The sequence below is a fragment of the Ursus americanus genome, chromosome 23 (assembly GCF_024610735.1).
Source record: "Ursus americanus isolate L20-20 chromosome 23, mUrsAme1.1.p, whole genome shotgun sequence".
NCBI lineage: Eukaryota > Metazoa > Chordata > Mammalia > Carnivora > Ursidae > Ursus > Ursus americanus.
Genome location: NC_142149.1, coordinates 13709239 through 13727442, shown reverse-complemented (window position 1 = coordinate 13727442; position 18204 = coordinate 13709239). Strand labels below are relative to the sequence as shown.

Sequence of the window (18204 nt, the reverse complement as noted above, 5' to 3'; positions counted from 1 at the left end):
CTTTATCATCATTATCTTATTTAATGCTCAGACCAACCCAAAAAAGTTACTCGTATTGTAACTTAAAGATGACAAAACTGAGACTCAGAGAGATTGTGTAACTGGCCTGGACAGAGCTAGTTAATGGTGGGGCTGAGATGTGTACTAAGACAAAATTGTAATGCTGACCTATCTCCTGCCATTGAAAACTGCTCACCAGTGACATCATAGCCAATCTATAGAGGATGGCTTCTGTACACACCCTATACACCTGAATATAATGTGAGGTATTTTACATAGTTTCTCGTTCCTCAGAAGAAAAGGATTTTAGTTTTGGATACTTAGAGATGTCATCTGACTGAATCAGTTAAAAAAAAGTGGGGGGGGAGACAAACTGAACACAGACTTAGTAGCTATTTCCTCAGGGTATGCCTTCAAAATTGGAAATGTTGACTATATTTGTAAATAAGCATTTTAAATAAATTTTTAAAAGTAAAACACTAGGTTTCACTATAGAGATGACAAAGCACATCCACAAAAATGAAAAACAAAACAACTATCTGGTTTTTCTCTGAATGGACGGACAGACATGAAAAAATCCAAGGGTGTTGTTATCTCAAACTTTGATGTAAGGGAGAGTACACCAAAGTAAAAGATGCATAAAAATGTAAAGGAATGTTTTATAAAATGTGAGAGGAAAAAGGAGTTTGAAAGGAATATTCTGGTTGATATAATATGCAATTTTTATATACTTACGGGTAACTAAGTTAGTGATATTGTAATTAGACCTTTATCGATTTCACCTATATCCTAAACGTTTACATATTTAAGTTGGATAAAAACTTTTATAGTATTTTCTCAAGAGAAAAAAGGGATAATCATCCTTTATGTGAGCCCCTAATATTCAGGCACATATAGTACATTATTTGTAGTGTGGAAATGCAAAGAAACCATCGGTAGCTTTATGATCCTCAATTATAACATACTCTTAGCGTTTTAGCACAACTTGCTTTTTCATAGCCTACGGAGATACTACAGATTGGAACTTGGCAGGAAAACATTATCTTTTTATTTTTTATTTTTTTTTAAGATTTTGTTATTTATTTGACAGAGATAGACAGCGAGAGAGGGAACACAAGCAAGGGGAATGTGAGAGAGAGAAGCAGGCTTCCCACCGAGCAGGGAGCCCAATGCAGGGCTCGATCCCAGTACCCTGGGATCATGACCTGAGCCGAAGGCAGACGCTCAACGGCTGAGCCACCCAGGCGCCCCAGAAAACATTATCTTTGAAAATTACGCACAAACACCTCAAGCTAATGTAACACTGTGTGCCAACAATACTTCAGTAACAACAAAAACTTACCCATTGAATTCTAGAGATAATAAATAAATAAAACCACATGAATATATCATTATTGTGCTTTTGGTGTGCATGAATTTGGCTAAAAATGTCAATCTGCTGCCAGGTGGGACTAGTACCAACTCCCCCACCTGCTGGACAGCCAAGCGCTGCTGTCTGAGGTGAGCCTCCATTTGGGCCTTGAAGTCCTCTGCCTTCTTCTGTTCACTAACCTTAGCCTGTTGCTCAACTGCTTGTGCCTTTTCTTTCTCCACTCTGCAGGGGGAGAAAAAAGGAGGAATTTTATCAGAAACTACACTATTAGACATCTGGTATCAAATATTAAGTGAAATCTGGTCGACTTTCATATTATAAAAAGATATCAAATTATTTCGGTTTAAAAATAAAGACTGAATGTAAGAGAATTAGAAAGTGACAAAGGGATAAAACACATTAAAATTAGAAACAGGACTTTAACAAACGGTCTATAGCTAGCACTTTAAATCAAGAGGGGAAATAAAATTAACCAGAATATACTGAAGTTAAGCTTCAAATATCTCATTACATGTTAACCATTTTCTTACCTTTCAGCAAACGCCCTGATCTCCCATAATTCCAACTCTTCCTCTGCTACCCAAGTTTCAATAATCACAGGGCCAGTCTGCTTGGGTGTTTCTGGTCTCTTTGGCCGCAATGCACTTGATCGAAGGCCTTTCCTCTGAGGTGTAGGTGTTTCTTTGGAAAAGAAATCAGAGCATTTTAAGCAAATATAGCTTCTAAAATTATAGTACTTCTGGCATCTCCTCTTATATCATGAAAAACAGGAGTTGGCAAACTTTTTCTTAAAGGGCCAGATGGTAAAGACTTTACACTACGCAGACCAGATGGTCTGTGTTACAACTGTTCAACTGTGCCTTTGTATCATGAAAAGAGCCAGAAACAATACATACATGAGTATGTATGGCTGTGTTCATATAAAAATTTATTAACAAAAGCAGGTGGCGGGTCAACGCGAGTCAAAGCTCATGGGCCAGGTTTGCTGGCCCCGGATACCATAGGCCCATGAGCCTTTACACAGCCTATTCCAACTGCCTGTAACACTATTCCTAGCCTCCGCCCCGCCTCACTTGACTAACGATAATGTATCCTTCAGACAGCGACATGGATACATGTCCTTCAAGAAGCCTAGAGTATTCCTCCCACATAGTTGGGCTGGGTGTCCTTGGCATGTACTGTTCTGGCAATGCGCATTTTCCATCACAGCACAGAGAAGGGGGATTTGAAAGCTGCCTGTGTAAAGAAGGACTCTGAAACTATTAAGTAGAGGTAAAATCTCCTAATGGTAAGATTTTAAACATAAAAAGTACGACCAGGCAAGCACTGAACCATCCCATTTGTTCAGGGAACAGGGAAGCAGCCGAAGAAAACAGAAACAGCGGTAGGACCTAGGTTATCCAAAGTGATAAAAGGCAAAGAAATGTGATCCAAGGAGACTGCGGTGGTTTGAAAGCTCTGGGTCAAGACTGAAGATAGGTCAGAAACTGCTTGTTCCTGTTTCTCTGCCCATCAACTGAGCTGTCTCAGCTCCACGACAATGCTGTTTTAATTATGCTAATTTTCACCCTCTACTAGGATGGGTATCCCTTCTTGAGGTTCTTTTTAAAACATCTATTCTCATTTATTCTGCAAGATGAACTTTTGAATTAATTCAATCAGATTTCAAAATGTAAACTGTATACATTTGGGGACAATTAGCTTCTATTATTAAATAATACGTTTCTTCTTTTTTTTTCTTCTTAAAGATTTTATTTATTTATTTGACAGAGAGAGACAGCCAGAGAGAGAGGGAACACAAGCAGGGGAGTGGGAGAGGAAGACGCAGGCTCCCAGCAGAGGAGCCTGATGCGGGGCTCGATCCCAGAACGCCAGGATCACGCCCTGAGCCGAAGGCAGACGCTTAATGACTGAGCCACCCAGGCGCCCCTAAATAATACATTTCTAAGGAAAGCATTCTCTTTTTACCCATTTCATAACAGATTTTTTTCCTAAATGTTTTTATTGCACACATGAAATAAAATTATTGATTTTAAGCTATTTATATCTCTTGAATCTGGTCACCTCACTGAACTCTTTTTAGCATTAACAGTTTTGATTGTCATGTTATAGAATTATAATACTATAACCTTTTCTTTGCTTCCTTGAGAATAGGGGCTGAATCCCTTTCTTCCATGTATTTGCTGCCTAGGGCTTATCATGTAGTTGCTCTATAAATGTTTACCGAATCACTCTATATGCCTCTTAGATTATTTTTACCCTGAGAACTGAAGTATTTTACAACAGCTTTAACCCTTGAATCAACAGCTGTTCAGTGACCACTTATGTGTCAGATTCTGCAGCAGGTGCCAGGACCACAACAAACTAGACAGACTCAATAGCTGCCCTCTTGGAGATGACAGTCTGGTGTCAATCACTGCTCCACATCTTAACTAAAGAGGTATTATTATTTTTTAAGATTTATTTATATTTATTTTGAGAGAGAGAGACAGAGAGAGAGAGAACGCGCTCATGTGCACGCATAAGCACGAATGGGTGGAGGGGCAGAGGAAGAGCATCTTTCAAGCAGACTTTCTGCTGAGCTAGAGCCTGACATGGGGCTCGATCCCACAATCCATCAGATCGTGACCTGAGCTGAAACCAAGTCAGATGCTCAATGAACTGAGCCACCCAGGTGCCCCTATAAGAGGTATTATTACAATTCTCTGTATCCTCCCTGTGCTTGGAACAATGGCTACAGATATGTGTGTCTAGTGAAATCCTGTTAAGGTTTATGACTTACATATCATTTAAAAAAATATAATGGATTGGGGCGCCTGGGTAGCGCAGTTGTTAAGCGTCTGCCTTCGGCTCAGGGCGTGATCCCGGCGTTTCGGGATCGAGTCCCACATCGGGCTCCTCTGCTGGGAGCCTGCTTCTTCCTCTCCCACTCCCCTGCTGTGTTCCCTCTCTCACTGGCTGTCTCTCTGTCACAAAAATAAATAAAATCTTTATAAAAAAAAATATATATATATAATGGATTGTAATGAAAAGATATCTTTTTCAAAAGTGGAATAAAGAGTTAAGGAAACAATTATAATCAAATTTTTATTTATTTATTTATTTATTTATTTATTTATTTATTTATTTATTTAATTTTATTTTTTAAAAAGATTTTATTTATTTACTTGACACAGAGAGAGACAGCCAGCGAGAGAGGGAACACAAGCAGGGGGAGTGGGAGAGGAAGAAGCAGGCTCCCAGCGTAGGAGCCCAATGTGGGGCTCGATCCCAGAACTGGGATCACGCCCTGAGCCGAAGGCAGACGCTTAAGGACTGAGCCACCCAGGCGCCCCATGATTTTATTTATTTGTCAGAGAGAGAGAGAGCGCACAAATGGGGAGTGGCAAGCAGAGAGAGAAGCAGGGAGCCCAATGCAGAACTCGATTCCAGGACCCTGGAATCATGACCGGAGCCGAAGGTAGATGCTTAATCAACTAAGCCACCCGGGTGTCCCTATAATCAAATTTTAATTCGTAAAAGATGTGGTTAACAGGTCAATAACAAAATAACAGAATTCTTTGTATTCCTTACCTTTTGGTGCTTCTGGAACTCCAATGGGGCAAATGATTTTCCGGATACAATATTCAGATCGAATGCCATAAGGACCAACATCTCGCCTTTTAATTATCTCTGTTGTTGTGATTTCAGTTTCAGATGTTTCTATGGTGATTTAATCCACATAGTATTAATAACCACCTAAAATATTCAGAGACTAAAAAGGTACAACATCTGGTGCTTTAAAAAGGAGACACACATGGAAGAAGCCTTTGAAAACATTTGATTAATTAATGACTTCAGGATCATTGCTTGAGTGCAATAAATACTGACTTTTTTCCTCACTGAAAAAAAAAATTTTTTTTTAAAAGATTTTATTTATTTATTTGACAGAGAAAGAGACAGCCAGCGAGAGAGGGAACACAAGCAGGGGGAATGGGAGAGGAAGAAGCAGGCTTCCAGCAGAGGAGCCTGATGTGGGGCTCAATCCCAGAACGCTGGGATCACGCCCTGAGCCGAAGGCAGACGCTTAACCGCTGTGCCACCCAGGCGCCCCTCACTGAAAATTTCTAAACTGGGCAAAATGCTATTAGGGGGCAGCTTAGTTTCTGGGGGCAGCTTAGTTTTTGGTAACAAAGCAGTCAAAATAATAAGAGAAGAAAGAAGCAGCAAGCATAGGGTTCCAGATGTCCCAGTTTAACTGACTTACACTCTACAATAATAAAGATCTTTTTTTAAAAAAAGATTTATTTTCCGAGGGAGAGCGAGTGAGCACACACACGCAAGTGAGCGAGCATGGGGGGGTTGGGGGTGGGGTGGGGAGGGAGCGATAGAATCTCAAGCAGACTACCTGCTGCGTGTGGAGCCCAAAGCAGGGCTCAATCTCACAACCCCAAGATCATGACCTGAGCCAAAATCAAGAGTCAGATGCTTAACCGATTGAGCCACCCAGGCGCTCCAATAAAGACCTTTTAAAAATTCAGATTGGTTCACCCGTAAGTGACTCACCTTATAATCTGATGTCCCCACCTTCCCTGCCCCTGGGATCTTATAGCATGTGCTGCCCAACTTTAGCAAAGCTGTATTTTTTTTTTAAGATTTTATTTATTTATTTGAGAGAGAGAGAGAGAGACAGAGATAGCAAGAGAGGGGAGGAGAGGGAGAAGCAGGCTCCCCACTGAGCAGGGAGCCCAATGCGGGGCTCGATCCCAAGACCCTGGGATCATGACCCAAGCTGAAGGCAGACACTTAACCAAATGAGCCACCCAGACGCCCCACAAAGCCGTATTTTTATACACAAGCATTATGTTTTAATAAATAACAGAAATGCTTCAAATTAAATGAACTGTCAAGTGATTTTTTTCCCTTTCTAACTTAAACTAGAACGTACGAAACCCTTACCTGTCCGCGTAGTCCCTCCTCCCGGAGGGGCCTTGGCTGCCATGTCATCCCATCTCAGGCTTGCCCACAGTAACCGTAACATAAGGCTCACTCCAGCTAAGGACTTTACAGTCTGAAGTCTATACCTGAAAGAAAAACCCAAGAAAATCTACATATGTATTGTCTATGTACATACGTGCATGCGTGCGCACGCACACACACACACACACACACACACACACACACACTCTATTATTAAACTGAAGGGCTGTATCTTGTCTTCATTATTTTAATAACTGTAATACAATTTTGTAAGCACTTTCGCTATTATACGTCCCTTTTTGTTCCTAGGCATAATATGCAACTAACAATTTAAAAGGGGTCTGCAGTTGCTTCAAATGTCATATAAATTTGTAAAATGAGCATGTTTCATTTTAAGACTAACATGGCAAGAATTTATGAAGATTTTATACATTTAGCCTAATTCCAAAATACTTGTTAGAGAAATTATGAAGGAGAACAAATATAGAGAAATAACTTACTAAAGGTGATAAAAGAGTTTTGAAGGATAAAATCTTAACTGATTGATTTGTGTTGAAACAAAATGAAACTGCTTAAATTTTCTCAAAACACAAAACAGAAAAAAAAAAAAAAGACTCCCCCACAAATCCAACAAGTCCTTTCCAAACGGACAGAAATGTTGTATCCAAATGGTGGTTCTGACAAAACATGAACTACTAGATGATGAATACCTGCTAATACTAATAAACACTTTCACCACATTAGTATAATAGTTTTAGAATTCTACAATACCATAAGTAATAAAAAAGGACAATACTAGATTAGTTACTGATCAGGAGACAAAGGAATTTCTGTGTTCAGGTTTTTTCTAAGCATTGGGTACAGTTATTGACCATTTTAGATATTCTTTTAAAATAATATTAATTCACAATATTAATTTAAAACTGCAATGAATATTATGTCCCAAGTGGGAACTAATGATAAAATAAATAACTAACCAAAAAATAAAATAAAGGAGCGTATCAATTCTCTATTGGTGTGGTCGTTGTGTAATCAAACTCTGCTGACAGTTTCGCATACTTAAATAAATATACTGGTTGATTGCAGTATACAGAAAAATCTATAAAACTAAAATAATTTCCTCCTCTAACAGAGGTAGAAGATAAACCTTAAGACAATTTGTATTTGAGAGGCAATGTTTTCTATTCTAAACATTAAGCTGGGAACATGAACCATGTAAGAAAGGGAGCACTCCAACCAAAGAGCTGCAGCAGGTTCTTAAATTTCCATCTCCACCTGTGACTCCAGGACTGCCTTTGTTGTGCTGTCGCCCTGTGAATCATCTGACCTGGACAGAACAATTCTTAAATGGAAGGGTGAATGTTCTCCAGTGCAGGGATGTCCTGAGAAGGGGGAAAGTATGTGTCACTTTCAGACCACACCCTACAGAAATGCCTAGGGAACTCTGGATGCCAAATGGATATGTATTTGGGAAGAGAAATGTTTCTCATTCTCTCCCTCACTCTCTACAGTCAAACAGCAACTTCAATGCATCTCTATTTTGCAATGGAAACACCACCAGGAGGGAAACACACCAAAAGCCTGTTCATTCATGTATTCATTCAAAAAATACTTGAGTGCTTTCTGTGTGTGTGAGACTAACTGAAAGGAGCTGGAGACAGGGAAATGAATCATAATCTGTTCTTGTATCCTCAGGAGCCGTAACAGAGATAAGTGCGAGGGGCACCTGACTCGGTTCTGGGATGGGGATCAGAGCTTTGCTTGAGTCTCAAAGGACAAAGATGTGGAGATGGCTACGCCACAGCAAGGGGCACACGTAAGCTCAGGAGCAAAGCGTACAAGAGCACACTCTTCGTCCCAGAAAGCACACCTGGCGTGCTCTGACTGGAGGGAAGGGGCGTAGAAGCGCAGCGAGACGAAGCCAGCATGAGAGTATGGCAGGGTCGGCACGTGCTGCACCATATGGAAGGATAAAAGAAGAGCAGTAAAGGTGATCTGTGTTAAGGCGTCTGGAACATATCCAGTATAGGAGGGGTTGTAAAGGGAAGTACTTCTCACAGATGTGGTGCAGAGGTGACGAACGCTTTCCCCCTCCCAGCCCTGCAGTTGCAGTTAATACTCTGAAGGCTGCTCAGCTTAGTCAGAACATTCACAGGATAGATCTGCTTTTAGGAGAATCATTTGGGCAGCACTGTGGAGACAACTACTGGTTCAAAGTGATAATGAAACACAGTATCAGGGCCCAGGAAAAAGGAAGTAAGGGAATGGACAGTGAGGAGGAAAAAAGAGGCCTAATGAGTTGACAAGACAAGTTTCACTTTTCACCACTGCTCAGCCTTAACATTAATAAAAATCAAACATGCACCTCTTGGCATTCTTAGCTTCTACTCTTAAGCATCAGACATATTTTATCCAAGTGTGACTATAAAAATGCATTTCGCATGCATGGTTTTTACAGCAATACACTTTTTAAAAATGCATTGTAAAGTCAAGAATATTTTACATATTTACCCATGCCTCTGTTAGATACAAGGGATTGTTTCCGTCAACTTCAGCAAATTTAGACGTTAGCATATATTTGACAGTAATATCTGTTTAAAATGTACAGGAAGGAATTTCCTTCCATTAAAAAATGAGAAATTAACTAAACAGGTACCAATTGTGCCCACAGTGCATATTAAAACATAACAATACAAGGCTCCTGAAACCCAGCCGTGCAGAAAAGGGCCCTGGGCAACACTTGATCAGAACTGGTTCAGAGAAAAGTGCTTCCCAGTTGAGCCTACCTTCCACTTCAGAAAAGAAAAGAGCAGAAAGGTTGGCCTCCACAACTGCCAGGTCATTTTAATTAAAGTATTTGTACATAGTAACTTTTCCAGTGGGAAAGAAGTTACCTGCAGGACAGTCAAGGATACATTTTGGGACCGCTCTCAATGAAGAAAGCAGAAAAGTGCAGAGTAATCCTATAAATCCATGAACTGTAATGAAGAGTTCCTTGATTCCCTGCAGGATTCTGCAAATCCTTCATTGCAGGCCCTGCAGAGAAATTGTACTTTTCAGCTGTCTCTATTGAATGTGTAATGGAGTGATGATATTTTAATTCAAACCAAAAGATGAGTTAAAAAAACCTTGGTCAAACCAACTATGACTGGTCATATTAATAAGTTAATTCCTTTAGAGAGAGTACTCATTTACACTTTGTTTTGTTTTTGTTTTATAATACTAATTATAATATAAAAGAAACTAAAAAAAAAAAAGGTATGGTTTTAACTTAAAGAAACTGGAACCATAATAAAGACACACAGAAATGAAGCTTAGAGTGGAGTGGAGTCTGCTCAGTCACTTGCTGAAATAACTTCAGGTTCCTATCAAAACCTAGTAGCAATCGAGACTGTTTCTGACTCTGAGCATGCCCCACAGAACACTTTTCGGTGTTTATGTTCCATCCTTTCCAGTTGTGAGGGTGAAAAGATAGAAAGACAAGGACATGAAAAAGGACAAAGCAAGGACAGATATGTGAAATGTGATATAGCAGATAAAGTACTAGACTAGAATTTAGGAAAACCGGGCACTATTCCTAACTCTGTCCCTCTGTGGCCAGAGGCAAATTATTACACATCTATAAAAGATAAGAATTTCTAAGATCCTTTCCCAATATAAAACTACACAATCTGACAACTGCCAACACTACGTACTTATGACTCATCCCCAAAGTTTAATGCCCGGAAAATTTTAAATTAAGACTATTTCTGGGTTTAAAAAAATCCCTAAGGAACCTCAGAGACTACCTCTTCTCACATAAATAACAGAGAACTCCAAAACAAATGTTTATCATGCAAATAAATTACACTGGGAAGATTTCCACATTATGATGAACTTTGTGTGATTCACAGGCATGTTTCCTATGTCTTATGTGTCTATGAATTACCTAACAGAAATAAAATACAAACATTCCAGAAAGTCCATTATCCAAGTCTGTAATTCTTTCCCAAGGCAAACACAAGGCAATAACTTGCAAAGTAAAACCACAAAAACAACTATGTTTGACATGTTTCTTCTGTCTTGTGAAAAGTAAAACTGAATTTCATTTCAAAGAATTCCCTTACATTTTTTTCAGTCTTTTAACATTTTTCCATAAGAAACTCGAGTACCTCCCAGCTGGCCAAATTCAAGATTCTCTGTACCTTATTTCCATCACTAAGTTGACCCATTAAATTTCTGCTTCCCTGTCTCATCTCTTATTATCTCATTTTTTTCTGTAAAAATGAGATACGCTTACTAGATAATGCTTTTAAGACTTTCTCCCTCCCAGCCCTGCAGTTGTAGTTAACACTCTGAAGGCTGCTCAGATAATGCTTACTAGATAATGCTTTAAAGACTTTCTCCCTTCCCCAAATACATTTTAAAGTACATACCTCCAAGTGATACCAAAGGTTGGTCTAGGAGAAGGATATGGCCATATATCCAAGGCAGGTTTTGCATTGTAATTAAAATAAGGGACTTCTCGGATTCCTCCTTTTCTGGCCAACTTTTTTAAGTCATCATTAGGCAAAACAAATATGCTCTTCTTGCTGCTCTTGGTGATGAACTTCCTATAGGATGGCAGAGCTGTACCTGAACGAGTCTTCTTGGGTCTTGAGAATTTCATGAGTTTCACTTTGTCTCTTGTAGAATATTCTTTGCTCACGGTCATAGATGTCACCAGAGTGCCCCCTGCAGTGGTCAGTGAGTCTGTCACTGTTGTGGTGACCACAGTTTTGCTCTGCTCCTTCACAGAGATGATGTCTACGCTGCTGCCTGTGGAGGGTGTGGAAAGCTTTGTTACTGTTGTAGTGGTGGTTGTGACAGTGGATTTGGCACAATTTTCTGTGGAAGATACCACAGTCTGCTTATCACCCTTGGCTACTTTGATTACGGTTTTTGATTCTGTGGCCACTGTGGATGTCATAGTGGTGACTTCTGTGATGACTGTTTTTCTCTTGGACTCTCCGTTGACATTTTCATCTTTGTGGGTGGGCAGACCATTTTCATCAACAAAATCATTACTGAGGTTAGATTCCTCTCCAGAAGTAATAGGTGAGGGAGTAACTTTCTTAACTTCTGAGGTTTCAATTTCCATATCTTCTACCTGATTTGTGGAACTGCTTTCTGGACAAGACAGTGGAGGCATGGTAGTGTGTGCACTCTCAGACTCTTTGGTTGGTGGCAGGGTCTCTAGGCCATCTTGGTAGTCGCCTTCAGCATCTGAAGAGCTCAGTAAACATGATTTTGTTTCCAAGTTGTTTTTTTCATTAAAATCTTCCATGATGACATCACCGTTCATGAATGGCTTTACAGCAGATTCTTTAGCAGTCAAAGACTTAATATCATTTTCAGGAATTATTTTATTTATATTATTAAGCTTTGGTTCAATGTCACCACTTACTACTTTGCTCTCTGAGACTTCTTTCAAGCACTCCCCTTTTAAATATGTTTTGGGTTTATTATCTTTTCCATTGATTTGAAAGGTACTTGCTTTCTGTCCTTTCTTTTCAGACTCTCGATTTTCATTATTCTTTTTGTCAGTGCTACTTTTTAGATTGACTTGATCAATACACTTATTAACTGATCTCTCCTCTAATTTCTGTTCTTGACTTGGCTTTCTACCATTTGCTTCAGTTACCTTACCCTGTGGTCTTTTATCATAGTTTCCAGTGGGCTTATCTGGAACAAACTCCCGTTTCAATGGTTCCAAGCCTTCAATACCTTGTTCCTGAGTTATGAACTGCTCAGAGAGACTTTCATTGCTATTCTGAACAATCATATCTTCTTCACTGCTGTCCTGAATAGACATAGTATCAGAACTATTTTCCAAAGTGCTGTTATATTCAGAGACACATCCTAGTTTTCCTTCAAAGTCCACTGCTTTTGACAGAGACGGGAGATCTCTATCATCAGTACTTTTAGGTACTGATGGAAGTGAAGGGCTCTGGGAAGGAGAAACAGTGGTGTCATTATCCTCCCGTATGAGTGGTTTTTTGTTCCTATAGATCAAAGTACCAATTTCATCTGCACTGGCTAGTTTGGAGTCACCAATGAGAAAGTCACTTCCTCTTGTTTTAATCTTACTAGGTTCCTGGCCTTGAGTGGCAGGTTCAGAGAGACTCTCATCTATGTCACTTCCAACAGAATTTTGTTTCTGACAGTTTGTCTCTGGGCTCTGAATGGAGACGTCACCTAACATTTGATCTTTTGGATAAAGTCTGTCTGATGTATGATCAGGATCACCAATTCCAAGAATTGAAGAATTGCTTTGGGAACATCCCCGAATCACATCTTCAGATTTACCATTACTTGCATTAGGGCTTTGTTCTTGTCTAAGTGAGTCACTCTGACACGCTTCTTTTGCTTTCATGGTTACTGGTGACTCAGAAAGGCTTTTCAAAGAACTTGTAGAGGTCTTTCCTATACCCTTAATTCCACCCTCCAACTTCATTTTCTCGAGACGCTGTTTTTCTTCCAGTGTAAACTGTTTAATTCTCCTTTCAAGAAGTCCATCTAGTTTAGATGATTTAATTTTCTTTTTATAACTAGTCCTTAGATGGAAGCCCTCACTGACATTGACCACATCTACTTGAGAACCTTCCTGACAGTTTATACGTGGCTCTGTTTTCACATCATCATCTATCTCCATTGGTTCTTCCTTATAGGGTTTCTCATTGTCAGAATCTAAAATTTCTTGTACATCTGTGAAACAAAGACATTTACGTAAGTGTAACTTTCAGTCTCAACTGTGGAATTCACAATATTTTTATTTTAAAAACTACCAATGTTTCTTATTTTCACTCAAGGGCTTCAATATAAATATATATTTGAAAGCTCCTGATACAGGATTAAGATAGGTCAACAGACAGGGCTAAACCTTATATATAAAATATCTCAGGGCTCATATATTATCTAGCATATCTGGTTTTTAAAAAATGACTTTTCACAAAAGACAATGTAAGTTCCTCAGAAGGCTGGACACAGAGTCATTAGCTGATGACCCAGTAATTCCGCTACTAGGTATCTACCCAAGAGGGATGAAAGCATATGTCCATATAAGAACTTGTACACGAATGTCCTTATCAGTATTCATAACAGCCAAAAAGTAGAAACAACCCAAATGTCCATCAACTGATGAATGGATAAACAAAATGTGGCATATCTATACAATGGCCTGTTATTCAGAAATAAAAAGCAACAATGAAATACTGACACACGCTACAACATGGATGAACCTTGAAAACATTATACCAAGTCAAAGAAGCCAGTCACAAAGGACCACATATTACATGATTCCATTTATACGGAATGTCTGAAATAGGGCAAATCCATAGAGACAGAAAGTAGACTAGTAGGCTGGGGGGATTTAGGGAGGACCAGAGACTGACTGCTACTGAGTATGAGGTTTACTTTTGGGGTGATGAAAATGTTCTAAAATTGATTGTGGTGACAGTTGAACAGCTCTGTGAAATACTAAAAACCACTGAACTGTACACTTTAAATGGGTTAGTTATATACCAAATGAGTTATGATTCAACAAAGCTGCTCTCAAAGAAAGATAAGAGAGTACCTCTCCTGCTGTGCGAACCAGATCCAGTGCAATCTTACACCCCCAGGCTGCCCTCCACACCTGACTCTCCTTACCTTGGTCCTTCTTCTCAGTAATCTTGGAAACGTCCATTTCACTTTGGTCTGCTCCTTTGGCAGCATCTGAATCTTTTACCTCGCCTTTCTCAGAATCCGGCTCTGTTTTTATTTTTTTTGGACTCCGTGGACTTTTTCTTCTATCTGACTCATCCATATTTTCATCCACATTGTTTTTGGCTAAAAAGAATTGAGTGTATATATAACTATGGATATTCTGAATATTAGCAATTTACTTTAATAAATCTAGTTTAGTGGAAATTATCAAGTAATTTCCAGCAATTTATACCATTGTTTTTTATTAAAAAAAAAAAACACAAAAGTTGAAGATAGTATATACTTTCCTAATATGCTCGGCTGACCTAAAGCATGAAAGGAATGACTGCATTTTAGGTGTTCTTCAGAATCCTTCACATATGAGACTATCTCAACTGCTCAACAACTCCACAAAGTCTACAACGGTGTTTTTAACACACTTTGTGTTAAAGAATCACATTAGAAAGATAAATACTTAAGTATTTTTCACCCAGAGTCCATGGATAGACTTCAAGGCTATCCAAGAGCCAGTGAAATTAATTACAGAAGTTTGTTTACGTATTTTTTTTCCTGGGTAGGGAATCATAGCATTTATCACAGAACAAAAGAGACTTCAGAGAAATAACCAAATGCAACATTTGGCCTTATTTGGACTTAATTTACTGCCAACAGTAAAATGGCATCTCTGGCACAACTGGGGTAATTGGAATAGGAACTGAGACTCTTGAGATGGATGCGTTAAATATCATTAGTTTATTGAACAGGTAATGTCATGATGGTTATGGAATGTCTACTCCAATTAGATATATATACTGAACTGGTAAATAACATGATTTCTGGAATTTGCTCTAAATACATGGGGGAAAAAAAACTCCAGGAAAAAAAGTAGGCGATGACAACTAACAGGAGAGCGACAGAAGTCGAATGATGGTTGCATGGGAGTTCATTATTCTATTCTCTTTTACTTTCGTGTAGCTTCAAATTTTCCATAAGAAAAAAAAAAATCAAGCCCACGATACAGTACTATTACCCAGATGAATTTTCCTGGGCCTTACAGGCATTTTCTACTTTTTATTTTCTTCACTTGATTCCAAATATCCCAAGAACTTAGCACCATATACCCACTTCTTATTTAAATAAATGACTTCTTCCAGAAAGATCTGGCTGAGAGAATGGAGAAGAGTGCAAAAAACAAACTAGCTATCTGTTAAGACAGTAGGATACTGGTGAAAGAAGAAAAAAACACAGAAGACGGTGACAGGATGTGTCTGGACCCCCAGGTACCAAATGGGCAAAAACTAAACTGATACTCTCCTTATTCAATGCTTCTTTAAGTTATTTCAGAATAACCGGGCAATACGTTTTTGATGTTAAGTTGCTCAGAGAGCTTTATATGATGGCAGTAGCCCCATTTAAAAGCTTTAAGAACGTGGATATTTAAAATAGGCAATTATAAAGTATTTGTGATTTCCTCTCCATTAAAGTTCTTCTTGACATACAGACTATTAATTAATATCTTCTGTTAATCCTTGCATATCAATACCTTTATTGACACTTATAAACTAATATGCAAAACAAATGGATCCAGTCTGAGTTAGAATGGAGGTTAGAGATAAGGGACACAGTCAGCAGTCAAACAAGTTGAACACTAGTCTTCTGATGCAAGGTCAAGGTTCCCTGAACTGCATTTCTGTTCTCCCTAACACATCTGTGCCTCTATCATATGATCAGACTATATCAGCCATTATTACAGGGACCATTAGTTCTGAGATTATAAATTGGTGGTTACTAAGGCCTTCACTATAATTCCTATTCTATAGTTAAATTAAGCTAACAATGTGCATTGCTACCACCTAAGAGAAAAGGCTCAAGAGATGCTGGAAGACCAACTTGGTACCCAACTGGATAAGGGCCCAGCAACTGGACAACAGAAACTGGATGCTAAGGAAAGTAGACATAAGATAAATTTAAAAAGCCTAAATATTTTGCTTATTGATAATCTGGATTTTACTACACAAGACAAACCACGTCAGACACAACTAAACAAAAGCTCTCTGTAATTCTAATTGCTACATGGCTAACTGGAGCAACAAAATAGCAATAAAAAAATGTTAATCTTTTACAATTTATTATAAAGGACATTTTAGCTTGAATATAATCCAATCATAATAGAATTTAATACTCAACAGTTCTATCTGGCAAACAGAAATACTCACTGAGCATCTATTATGTGAAAGACACTCCCAGTCCGTATAAATTCCAGTGAGCCTTATGAAATACGTATTTTTTTTCTGTTAAAGGTAATCCAAAATGATAACTTTACCACATTAACAGTTTCAAATATCTAACCAGTCCAGGATTCGCCAGAACCATCCACAAGGAAGTAAAATTAGTTAGCTACATATGTACATAGTACCCACTGTAGCACAGGCTTCATAGGAGAGAACACAGCACACCACACATTAGTAAAATTACACAGCACAGTGAGCAGAACTGCTTTTGAAAACTGCTCAGGTAACAGAGAGAGATGGCAATGTAGAGTGTAAAAAGGACAGTGGGAGCGAGGAGACATGGATTTCAGTCAGGGCTCTATCCCTATCTATGTGAACTGTATGTAACTTCACATCTTCATGAAATAATCTGCTCATGGAATGTGAGTTTCAAAATAGATGATCTCTTAATAGGGCAGTTCCCCTCTAGAGCTCTGTGATTCTAAATACTGAAGTTGTTAGCGAATAGCACAAACTGAGTTAATACCTCCCTCATTTATGTGGAAATGTTAGAGAAGTCTCTATCACTTCCTTTCTGGCTTTGCTATGTGCTATAACTTTGAGGTTACCAGAGAGGTGGTTCCTTAGGAAGTAAGGTAATACTGAATTTAAGATTTTAGAAAAACAATCAGGTGGCTGAGGCCTTTTTTCTTTTTCTTTTTTTAGTAAGTTCTATTCTATCACCTTTAACTGAAATCCTAGCTATAAAAATTCTGAGAATAAAAGTAATTTAAAGTATTTTACAGTTTATTATTAATAAACTACACTGGTAGTTTTGCGTGTTCTATTAAAAATTTCAGAAAAACAGTTTTAACAAAATATGGACAACATACTACAAATTTATAAAAAATAGTACAAAATCAGAAACTATAACATAGAAAAAATAACTTCAATTACTTACTTCCTTCTAACGACTTTCTGTAATTCACATTAGTATTGCCCGGCAATTTAGGAACAAACCTATAAACATGAGTTTTACTAATCCAGCTCCAACCACCATATCCTGTTACTCTGTATTCCTCTCCTTTTTGTTTCCAAACCTGGTGTAAATGAAAACATTTTGATTAAACAAGAATGAGAATGCTTATAAAGCACATCTGGTTTTATACATTTTTATCAAACAAGATCAACAGTCAGGCAAATAATTTTACCAATTTTATTTTCAACAGGAATCAAAGATTTATGAAAAAACTGATTACAGCTGACCCTTGAACAACATGGGGATTGCTGCCCCCCCAATGCAGTCAAAAATCCACATATAATTGATTTCCCCAAAACTTAACTACTGATACCTCCTGTTGACCAAAGTCTTACCAATAACATGAAGAGTTAATACATATTTTGTCTGTTATATGTATTACATACTGAATTCTTTACAGTAGAGTAAGCTAGAGAGAAGAAAATGTCATTAAGAAAATCATAAGGAAGGGGGCACCTGGGTGGTGCAGTTGGCTAAACGTCCGACTCTTACTTTTGGTTCAGGGTCATGAGATCGAGCCCTGTGACTGACGCCACGCTCAGCAGGGCGTCTGCTTAAGTCTCTCTCTGCCCCCCACCCCCACCCTTTCTCTAAAATAAATAAATCTTAAAAGAAAAAAAAGAAGAAAAATTAGAAGGAAGAAAAATACACTTACAGTACTATACTATATTTACCGGAAAAAAAGAAAAAAAACCTGTGTGTAAGTGGACCCACGCAGTTCAAACCTGTGTTCTTCTAAGGTCAATTGTACCCCTTTTTAATATGAAAAATGTAACACAATTTTACAGTTTCCTAACAATTTCAACAAATTAGTCTAAGAGCCCACCTATATTCTAGTAATATAATCCTATGCTTATAAAATTGCCAGAAAGATTTACTTTGTTCCAACTACATTAAATAAAAGATCGTGTCAAAAGTAA

General features: G+C 38.4%; 1 protein-coding gene across 14 annotated transcripts in view; it reads right to left on the bottom strand.

Moving 5' to 3' along the window:
- Nucleotides 1-18204, bottom strand: part of BPTF (bromodomain PHD finger transcription factor) — a 142559-nt gene that overhangs the window by 37873 nt on the left and 86482 nt on the right. For 8 of the 14 annotated variants that reach the window (XM_045814374.2, XM_045814378.2, XM_045814384.2 and 5 more), the window contains 7 exons: nt 17207-17345; nt 14000-14179; nt 10747-13057; nt 6311-6435; nt 4946-5074; nt 1903-2053; nt 1471-1594 (listed from right to left, as the gene is read on the bottom strand). In XM_045814374.2, the coding sequence (XP_045670330.2) occupies nt 1471-1594; nt 1903-2053; nt 4946-5074; nt 6311-6435; nt 10747-13057; nt 14000-14179; nt 17207-17345 (3159 nt within the window). The remainder of the gene's footprint in view (nt 1-1470; nt 1595-1902; nt 2054-4945; nt 5075-6310; nt 6436-10746; nt 13058-13999; nt 14180-17206; nt 17346-18204) is intronic. The other 6 variants (XM_045814376.2, XM_087854200.1, XM_045814383.2 and 3 more) reach the window with 1 other exon arrangement.